The sequence below is a fragment of the Gopherus flavomarginatus genome, chromosome 10 (genome assembly GCF_025201925.1).
Source record: "Gopherus flavomarginatus isolate rGopFla2 chromosome 10, rGopFla2.mat.asm, whole genome shotgun sequence".
Lineage (NCBI taxonomy): Eukaryota > Metazoa > Chordata > Testudines > Testudinidae > Gopherus > Gopherus flavomarginatus.
The window spans coordinates 8,570,322-8,581,140 of record NC_066626.1 but is presented as its reverse complement, the minus strand read 5'-3'; the positions used below and the strand labels follow the sequence as shown (position 1 = coordinate 8,581,140).

Here is a 10,819-nt window from a genome sequence, read left to right as displayed (position 1 = left end):
AGTGGCTCTGACAGGGACACTGTTAAATTGGCCCAAACCTTAACTTTGCCCCTGTCCAGCCACCAACCTCGCAACAGCCCCCTACTTGGAGGGTGCTATATTTTCCCATCAGCCATTTCCCCAGTGAGTTGCTCCTAAGCACGTGTTCATTTCCCAGGGCGTGGAGAACTTGGCAGCCTTCAGGCTCAGCTCCCATTTGGGAAAGTGAGCAGCAGAGAGGCACAGACCTGGCTCCACGCGCAAAGCATGAGCCACTCCCCGGCCAAGCCAGGCAGGGCACTGGTGCCGCTGCACACTGGGTTTCAAAGGCTTTGCTGGGGCTCTAGGGGTTTTTTAAAATGGGGCATACGGTGAGGTTAACCTCAGAAACAGCTGCCTCAACCACTCCCCAAATGCCGCTGTGCGTACGCCAGCCCTGAATGCTTCCCTAACAATGGGGAAGGGGCAGGGAGGAAGCCAGGCAAGGGGCCCACACGTTGTCATGAGCTAAGTTGGCCTGCCCGCCCACGGGCAACACAGACCACTAGTCACACCCCTGCCCTGCCTGCCCAATGGCTACGTTCATGGCTGTTGGCAGTTTCCCTTATCCTGCCCAAACAGCCCTTCCACAGGCTTCTCGGCCTGGGCCAATCCGACCCACTCGGCCTCCTGAGTGGCTCCCCACTGGCAGCCCAAGGGAAGCTGCGCGGCCCCCTTACCTGTGGATGCACTGAAAGGCCCAGGCCCCGTTTGTCTGATATGATCATGGTTATGATGGTCTTCAGGACGGTGGCAAAGAAGGTGTTCACGCCAAACACCAGGGCACACAGCTCTTTGGAGAGGGAGGCGGCAATCTGGAAACTGTCATCAAAGCGAGAAAAAAGAAGTCACTCAGCGTCTGCATCTGACAGACATTGACAGCGAACAGACAGCCAGTGCCACTATCGCCCTGCCTGAACCTGCTGACCCTGGCTCAGCCGAGGAGATCCGTCCCCATGTGCATGTAACACGCCTGTGCTCTGACAGCCGCTGCCCTGCAGCTGAGCTGCATGCTGTCTTGCTGGCTGGCTGTTCTCCCAGCTGCTCACAGCCGAGCTGTGGGTTATAGAGCAGGGTAGGAGTTCCTGGCTAGGGCCTGGGCGACCCATTGGGATCTCTGTGAGAGGCACAGGGTGGGAGTTACCAAACGCCTGGTTACAGGAGCGCTCAAGGGGCCCTGCGTCTGAGAGGATGCGCTCACTCAGCACCTCCCAAAATCCCACCCCCCAGCCCTGAGGAAATACGCCCCACACAGTTCCTGGCATGCCCACCTCCTGCCTCAGGCTGGCAGAGCTCAGCACTGCATCTGACTGCAGTGCCTGTGGCCCAGTGGGCTTCTCTCTGCTGTCTCAGCCTTCGGGGCGGCAGACCTGCCCCGCCACACCAGGGCAGTTTGAGCCCATCTAAGCCCTAGAGGCTGGGCTTAGGGGGTGCTGCAGGCCTGGGGCTCCTGCAGGCTCCAGTTCCAGTGCGCTCTGGGCTGAAGGGAGTGGTGCTGCTGTGCCCGCACCCATAAGGGGCTGGAAAAGGCAGATGCCATGCGAACTGTGACCTGCACCAGCCTCAAGCCTGGACCGGCCAGGGGGTTGGGATGTACATCACTGGAAACGGTCTCACCTACAACTCAGACCAACCTCATGCCACCCAGCCCCCGCTAGGCACTGCATCAATGTGGAGAGCGAGGGTCAGTAGGCCTCTCTGGAAGTGGGCTGAGATGCCCCACTGGAAAGCCCCAGCTGCACTCGCCTTGTCTCTCTGGTGGAAGGGGAGCCCAGCCCCCAGGCGCGGCTCGGGGCCAGTCACCAATCCTTCACTGCAGCACACCTTCTCTGCACTCTGACACCAGCTCACCCGCTGGGGGAATGGCTGACCTGGCATCCAGCTGCAGCCAGGACTATGCACCTGTGTCCGTATTACTAGTGGGGGACCCAGCAGAGCGAGACACCCCAACTCACATGGCTATGGGGACCAGGAACTGGTAGGAGCCCCTGAACAGGATGTAGGCCCCGTAGCAGAGCCAAATGTGGCTGGTGGTGCTCATCAGCAAGAGCAGCCCAGCCTGGAAGGCTGTCACGGCGCCAATCACCAGCTCTGACCACCGCGCCCAGCGGATCTTCACATAGCCGGCAGCGAAGGCAGTGATGGCACCTGGGGAGACAAGGCGTCAGTGACTAACGGCTGCCCGCAGGGTAGGGCCCATGCCTGTGGCAGGAGCCTGCCTGGTGGCACTTGGTGCAGTGATGATAGGAAGTAATCCAGGGCCACACGGAGATGGCAGCACGCAAGGAACAGATGCCTGCAGCTGGGCCTCTGTAAGCTCACCACTCATGCCCCCATCTGCCCCAGCGAATGAGCACCAGTCCCAGGGCATTCAGCCACTTTGCCACAGCACTGCCCTCCCAGGCCCGGCTCTGCCCCTCTAGGTCTGCCTTTTCCATGGGGGGCACTCATTTGGCAGGCACCAGCACTCCTGTGAGCGCGGCGCTGTGGGAAGTCTGGGGGCCGTGCTGAGGTGCCTGCGACCTGCCAAGCAGCCATCTCCGTCACCCTTCAGCAAGCCTACGAGCCCCTCAATTCCAGAGGATTCACTTCTCTGCCAGAAACTCCTCTAGGCCTGACAAACTCACTGCACCCAACACACTGCTCTCCTAAGGCAGATCCAAAAGTACGCTGTGAAGGCTCAAACAGAAGTGCTGGCACACTGCTGGCTAAGGCCATTGTGAAATGCATGGACTGACACTAGGAAACGTGTACATGTGCTGAAATCACGTTTTAAAGGCTGTACCGAGGCCAAGTGGACAACCTGGGCTTCTGCCAGACACAAGCATGGCTAGTCCCTGGCCCTGATAGACAACTGCCATGTGACGCCAACAGGAAAAGCAGGCTGCCATGAAAGCAAGGGGCAGCTCACCCGAGGACAAGCAATGGGGAAGAGGAGCTTTATGAGGGGCTGCCCTTCAGAAGGGGCATTTCCAAGGGTTACTGGCCTGTCAGAGGGTGGGAAAAGGAGCCCTGGCTCACCTGGCACTGAGGATACTAGCAGGCCATGTGGGCTTGTGCTGCGGGGCAGTTGCTCGGGGTGAGAAGTTGCTGTAGACAAGGAGTTTAGCCTGACAGCGTGAAGTTTAGACTCTAAGAAGCATGTTAGCCCCTTTGTTTCACACATAACCTGGTGTTCTTATTACCACTGCTCTTAAAGCTTAATCTTCATAAATAAACTTGTGTGTGTTGTCACCATGGCTAGATCTGTGCTGTGTTGTTCTGACGGCCTGATCCTGCGTTGTGCGCACAGTCTCTTCGAGGACAGCTTGCCTGGTCATTTCTGAGCATGGCAGTGACAGGGGCTGGATGCTGCAGGGAGTGGGTCAAGGACTCGGGGTTTGCTGTGTTTGTCACTAGCCTGCACAGAGGGGGTAAGGCTGCAGAGACCTGGCAGTCAGTGCTTGTCTGTGGCCACGGGCTAGAGGTTTCAGGGAGCAGAGCTACACAGGCACAGACAAGACCGCTTCCTGCTCAGGGCAGATGGTGGTGAGCTCTCTCGCAACCCGGGGCACCCTCAGGAGCACCACACAGCCACCTCAGCCCCCTGCAGAGCCCTGATGGGTCCTATGGGGTGTGTGGCCCAAGCAGCATGAGGGCAGGGCCGGTGCAAGGATGTTTCATGCCCTAGGCGAAACTTCCACCTTGCGCCCCCTCCGTGCCCCGGCCCTGAGGATCCCCCCCCATGGCAGCTCCCCCCCTCTGCCTTCAGGCACCCCTCTTGTGGCAGCTCCCCACACCCCACCCTGCACACCCCCCCGCCCCAGCTCACCCCTGCTCTGTGCACGAGCACCAGCACCCCAAGCACGCTGTGGCTGCTTCACTTCTCCCATCCCCCAGGCTTGTGGTGCCTATGCTGATTGGCGCCACAAGCCTGGGAGGTGGGAGAAGTGAAGCAGCGATGGCGTGCTCGGGGTACTCATACGCGAAGCAGGGGTGAGCTGGGGTGGGGAGTTCCCCTGGGTGCCACTCCCACCTTATTTGCTGCAGGCGGCCCTCTCTCCAAAGATCCGGCCGCCGCGGTCACTGCCGAAGAAAATGGTGCCCCCCAAATCCCAGCGCCCTAGGCAACTGTCTAGGTTGCCTAAATGGTTGCACCAGCCCTGCATGAGGGTAACAGGTGTGAGCTACTGCAAGCCCAGGAGTTTTAACTCAGAGAGTCCCTGGGAGGATGGTCAGTGGCAAGGGACGCTCCCTGGCTAAGGGCTTTCCCAACCCACTGCTGCATACACGGCCAAGCTTTACCTCCGCACCCTCCAGAACCAATTGCGATACAGCCCGGAGCTCTGGCTACCGCTGGAGCTGAGACTGACTCGGGCATGCCCCACTTCCCGCTCACTGCAGGCTGCTAAGCCATGCATCTTCGGCTGAGTGCAACAGGTCAGACAGCTTCCGGGCTGCAAAATTCAACAGTGAAAATAGAGGCTAAGCTCTCCAGTCTGGGGGCAGGCCCAGGGCCGGCAGATGCTCCGTGTGCTCCTGCACTCAGCCCATGGCTACATGGGAAAGCTGCACCCATGTAACAACAGGGCAGACGGCAAACCCATTTAGTTAAATAGGAGTAAACCCTTTGTGTGGACACTGATTTGGGGTTAAACCAATTTCGGGTCTAGTTTACGTCAACGAGGGACAGATTTAAACGGCTCTTAAACCCAAATTGGAGCATCTACACGGGTTGGCCTCTCATTCGCTAAGCCTTTTGACACTCCCGGTGCAGTTAAACTAGTGCAGCTTTGCTGCGGAGAAGACCTTTGCCCGGCTGGGACTTCTAGACCCTGCCCGCTCCCATTCCAGCAGGGGCCTGCCTTGCACAGAAATGCACCGCGCGGGCCATGCATTGCAGCGGCTTTGCAAGGGAGGCAGACTGTGAGCAGCAACTCGCATCCAGCTGGGGGCTAATCCCCTGTGCGGAGCAGCTTTTGTTTCAGAAAAGCCCAGTGAGGTCACATGCAGCACATTCCTGGGGAATTAGTGCCTGGCTCAGGACAGGCCAAGTGTGGGGCTCATGCCTTGTAATCCCCTTAGCTTCCAGAGCCCTTCCTGCTGGCTGGCGCTACACGAGCCCACGGAGACCCCTTTGGACACCACGCAGCACAGGGGAGCAAGGGGGGACCCCTGGAGGCAGACAGGGCCGTGTACCGAGCAGCGTTGAGGCGGCGTCCACCCCGCCGTTGTAGATCTTGCGGTTGTCCGTGGTGGGGTAAATCTCATTCCACAGGAGCTGCACATAATAGAGCATGAGATAGTAGCCGGCGGAGTTGAAGATCCACCAGAGGGACCAGAGCCGCAGCTGGGGCAGCTTGGCAAAAGTGCCGAGCTCCCTCAGCATACGGAAGAGGGCCAAGCTGCGCCAGTGGGAGGGCGTGGGGGGCACTGGCTTGCCCTCGACGGGGTGCATCTTGTCCAGCTCTGAGAGGGCAGGGCCACTACTCTTGTTGAAGAAGAGGCTTCGCTTGGGCTGCTCCAGGAAGAGCGTCAGGACAAGCCCAAAGAGCATGAACCCCAGCGAAACATAGTTGAGCGTCATGAAGGGCACCCCGCCCACGGTGACGCAGAGCTGCCCCAGCACCGAGCTGGTGAAGACCCCCATCAGCACAGCAGAGCGGGAGTAGCTGGCCATGCGCTGGTAGTGTGAGGGGGTGACCAGGGAGAAGATGTAGGAGGAATAGGCCACGCGGGCCGCCATGGTGATGCCGTAGAAGAACTCCATGAACTGCATGGCCAGGATACTGGTGCCGAAGATCATCAGCAGCCAGATGGAGATGTGACTCAGGCTCTGCAGCACCAGCACCGGCTTGTAGCGCAGGTAATCCGTCAGCAGGAAGATGGGCACCAGGACGGCCATATAGGAGTAGGACAGGACAGGAGTGATCTCGTTGGTCACCTGCAAGACACAGCAAACCAGTGGGAGCAGGAAACGGGCAAGCTCTGAGCCTCAATGCTCACGTTCACGTCGTCACACGAAGGCTGCAGAGCCAGGGACACTAGGAGGTGGGGCAGGCTGGTGACGGCAATGCCTTCTGACTGGGGTGCTCAGCAAATGCTGGGACCAGGCAGCCCAAGACGCCTGGATACGGATCCAGGCACCTTGCTTTAGCCACACATCACAACTTTGCTCTGACCTTTTCCCAGCATTGCTCTAGCTCAGTGGTCCCAAAACTCTAGGGCCAGCCCCCACAAAGGGACAGGGAGGGAGCAACACTCAGCCCCACTCTGCCCCAGCTCTGCTCCTGGCCCACAGCCCCAGCCACGGGCCTGTTCCCACAGTCACTCAGCCAAAGGCCCCTGTTTTCAGCTCCCGGCCACCGTGACTCCCCTCCAGGCCCGGGGTGGGGGCGCAGACACAATCTATTACTGAGGGGGAGGGAGGGCACAAGAGGAAAAGTTTGGGCATCACTGCTCTAGTGACAGGACTGCACAAGCTGAGCCTTGGAAGCCAGTCTGCTCTGGAGCCCTGATGACCGGGCACTTCAGCAAACTGTCGGAGTCAGAAACACCCCAAATTCCTCATCACCCTGCCAGGGCTTCCGGCATAGTAGCCAAGAGCTCTGCCAGGCGAGGATCTGGGTGCAGGGGAATCTGGATGCACAGGGGCTTGTTGAGGGTTCTGGGTGCAATGGTAATGGGACTCTGCAGGAGGGTCCAGGTGACTGTGACTGGGGCTCAGCCGGGGGAGAGTCTGGGTGTTGGGGGCATCCAGATGCTGGGGAAGTGGGGTTCAGTGGGGTGGGGATCCAGGTGCAGGGGGAGTGGGGCTCATCGTGGGGGGGTCTCAGTGCGGGGGGGATGAGGCTCAGCAGGAGGGTCTGGGTATGAGGAGGTTTGGATGCACGGGGGTTGGGCAGATGGTGGAGCTGCTCCCTGTACAGGGATCCCTCCCCCTGCAGCTGAGGAGTGATAGGGAGTTTGCAGAGCTTCCTGCTCCTGTAGCCAGTGAGAAATCTGGGGGTGGGTCTGACCAGGCCCCAGTTGCTGTACAAGAGCAAAGGAAGTCCTGTCCTCCCCAGCCCAGCCAGGACAAGCAGCTGAGCCCATCTCAGGGAAGGAGCACCAGCCAGGTCTTCTCCCATCCCACCGCCTCCCCAGAGTGATTTACCTCTCTGCTGGCTTCCCTGGGCACCCAAAACATACTGCTGGGGAGGGTTGCATGACCACTCTTGGGGCTTCCCTTTGCTTCCCCGTTAGAAAGTATGCAGGGGACAAAAATTCTGCGCATGCACAGTGGCGCAGAATTCCCCCAGGAGTATAGATTGCATGAATGCTCCCACAACCACTCATGAATCACACACAGAAAGAAACCAACCAAACTGCCCCAGCTCCCAGCCTTGTACCTCAGGAAAATACCATCTTATTAATTGGTTCACCATCTCATCAATGGAGAGTGGACATACACCAGCCTCTATAAACCTGAGCAGATTTACCAACCACTTCTGGCAAACTCACTGGTAAAGATAAACAGTAAGACAAGTTTATTGACTATAAAAGATAGATTTTAAGTGATAGGCAAAAAGTCAAGAGTTCTCACCAAAAGAAAAGAAAAGATAAGCAAGCAGCCTAAACTTTCAACCCTATTAGACTGGGCAAGCGCTAGATTAAGCAGTTTTTCTCACCCTGCTGGATGTTACAGTACACAGTTATCACCCTTGAAACCTGGGCCAGTCCCCTCTGTCGGAGCCTTCAGTGTTCTCAGTATCCTTGTTACTAGTTGCAATGTAGGTGGGGGAAGGAGAAAGGGACCCCATGCTTGGCCTATGTTCTGTTTTATACCCTTAGTCCATGTGCCTGGAGAACACAAGTCCAGGCATGTCTGGGGGGCATTGCTGAGTCCGCAGGCAAGGTTGAGCAATTCCCCTCGTGCGGCCTTATGCAGGCGAGTCATTGATTTTGTAGCTCCCTTACTGGACAATGGTTGTTTGACACCTGCCCGGACATTAGTTACTTTTCTCGATGTTGTCTCTGGGGAGATAATATCTGGCCAATTCCCCAACTGACAGCCTGTTTTATTGACAACCATACGACACAATCTCATAACTTCATATGCACTAACAGATAGAACAGTGACTTTCAGCAGCTCATATTCTTTCCCCCGAAGTCTTACAAGGCAGGCTTTATATGCAAGATCACAATTATACACAAATAGAGATATGGGGGTTACAGGGTGCTCCCCCGAGCTATAGAGTGTCACAGGAGCCTGTTGTCCCATAGCCAGCTGATACTGCACTTTGCTATAGAAGCATCTCCACTCCCTACCCAGGGCACATCCAAAGGGGGGATGATTCAGGCCCTGCTCCCGCCAAACACTCCCCAGTTCAGGTGGCGAGTGGGCAGGATGGCCGGTGGTCAGCCTGGATCTGCAGCCCAGCCCTACCCCACCCCCCCAGGCAGACATATTCACAAGCCTCTTTCAGTCAATAGAAGTACAGGATGCAGTGGGAGCTGGGGAAAGGCTTAGGCTGCACTCCTGGATGACCTTCCAGCAACACTCCTCTACGGATCAGGTTACTGAGTGCGGTGGGGTCCCTTTCAAATGGTGACCAGCCAGCACCGACAGCGCGGGAGGAAGCAGCCGGTTTATTGCAGCACAGCCTGTCTGTGAAAGCCAGGGGCAAACACTGGCTCTCAGAGGTTCTGCTGGAGCCAGCAGGAAAATGGGTGACGCATGCAAAACCATGTCCTTTTGTACGGGGAGCTCTTGGCGGACTAGCAAAATTCTGGGATCACTACCATTAATTGGAATATTGGTTAGCATCCTTATTGCCAAAAGCAGCTAAATCAATGAATTTTAGCAGGCCTCTGCAACAGCCTTAGCATAGCTGAGCAAGCAGCCGGGGGGGGGAGGACAACTATCCTTCCTGGTAAGAGCTCTGGTGAAATTGCTGAGGTACGTGTTTTAGAAAAACAGGAAGATGATCTATATCTCCCCTCTGGAATGTGTTTGTCAGGGCCTTCAAGACATGCGGACTCTGCAGAAACACATCTAACCAATGATTTGAGAAAACCTCCTTTAAACTTTGAAGCGTTTAACAAGGTTTTTTATTGACATGTTGTTACACTAAGCCAAACAAACAAGGAGAGAAAGTATGGGGTCGGTGTACTCCTCAGGAGCACTTCGTGGGCAGTTGGCAGGATCCCCAAGGACAGACTGGCCAATTGGCCAGCTGTCCTTATACCACTCAAAGCCAGCTCCAGACTTCGGTAATTATTGATTTTGGGGGTGTTTTACTAACCTGTTGCAGACGTGTGGAAGTGCTTGCGACTAAATGAAGGGAAAGCACTCCTGTACTGTGCCGTTTTGCCAGCCATCTATCGGTCGGACAGCCATGTCTCCAGCGAGTTATTTCCTGCACCGTCTCGCCAAGAACAAGTTACCAAGAGCTCTGGGTTCTTAGAACCGCGGTAACAGTTTGGGCCCTACACACAGCAGCATGCCGCTCACAGCAGCCTCATTATTGAGGCCAAGCCTCTTAATAAAATCCTGGGGCCCTTATCTCAGTGAATTCAACAGCCTACTTTGTGCTGGGCCAAGCTCGGCTAAGCCCCAGGCTGATGCCTTTGCCTGGAACTCAGCATACCTTTGCAGGAAAATCATCAGCATGGAGCTCCCAGCCTGGCCCCCCTACAAGCATGCTAGCACAGAGCCTAAGTCCTCTCCCATGCAAAGCCCACGTTCCTGCCAGCGGTGCAGAGAGCTCCACAGCACGGGAATGCCTGGAACCCCCCATTGCTTCCCAGCTCCTCTGCAGGGTCGACTGCCTCAGGGCAAGGACCGCCATGCCAGAGCCCGCTGTGTACAAGCACTGCAGACAGTGGACACACAGCACTTCTGTGGGGGAGGCTGGGACTTGTGAGATAGAGGGGGAAGGACTCAGCCATGGGAGAAGAGAGCAATCTTGAGGCAGAAGCACCACACGTCTCCACCAGGCCACCCTCCTGGAGGAGTGACTACCAGGCCTGTGTGTGACAGAGCCCGTTTCTGCTGCTGGCACTGGTGTGTGTGCGCGTGCGCAGGGAGCTCAGTGCTGGGCTGACTGCCCAGGACACAGTGCTGTGCCTACAGGGCTAAGCTCTGTGACTCTGAGGCATGCCCAGGGGAACATGAAGAGTTGCCATGGGTATTTTAAGCAGTGTAAAGTCTCCCCCTTTACCAGAGGCCAGGAGAGAGCTAGGTGGCCTGCTCCCAGCTTTCCCCAACGCTGGAGAGATGGGGTGACAGTTGAGAGAGGGAGAGCGAGGCAGCTTGCAGAGGCAGTCCAGGGAGGCGGAAGCACCCTAGTACAGAGAGGAAGCGCAGGCCAGGTACACAGCAGCTGCCATTCTGCTCTCAGGGCTGAGGCTTTCTGGCCCCTGTGAAGATCTCTATTAGCTGCAAACAGACTCTGCACGTGCCCACACGCACACACTTCAGCCACCCCTCTGTCTCCCCTCATCTTCGCAGCGGTGGCAGCAGCTTCTAGGGGAAGGCCCCGTGGCTCGTTGGCTCGGGTTTGCATTCGGACGCAGTGGCTTCGCTGCCTGATCTCCCTGCACAACTCCACGAGGGGTGCACTGGCTTCTGGGTAATCACCAGCAAAGAGGAGGAGCGCAGCAGAGCCAGGACCCAGGGCAGCGGCGGGAAGGCAGGCAAGCTTCAACTCCAGAGCTTAGAGAGAAAGGCCAAGGGTTCCCCTAACTGGCACAGACTCAGAAAAAGGGCCGAGAACGGGCCCTCGCCAGCTCTGCCAGTACCCACGTTAGCTCAGGACCCTCACAGCTTCCTACCCAG

General features: G+C 57.3%; 1 protein-coding gene across 1 annotated transcript in view; it reads right to left on the bottom strand.

Annotated features, from left to right (window-relative positions):
• The window catches only part of SLC19A1 (solute carrier family 19 member 1), a 37,812-nt gene that overhangs the window by 3,971 nt on the left and 23,022 nt on the right, over positions 1 to 10,819 (bottom strand). The window contains exons 3-5 of the mRNA XM_050916544.1: positions 5,197 to 5,941; positions 1,974 to 2,166; positions 699 to 840 (exon numbers count right to left, since the gene is read on the bottom strand). Coding sequence (XP_050772501.1) covers positions 699 to 840; positions 1,974 to 2,166; positions 5,197 to 5,941 — 1,080 coding nt within the window. The remainder of the gene's footprint in view (positions 1 to 698; positions 841 to 1,973; positions 2,167 to 5,196; positions 5,942 to 10,819) is intronic.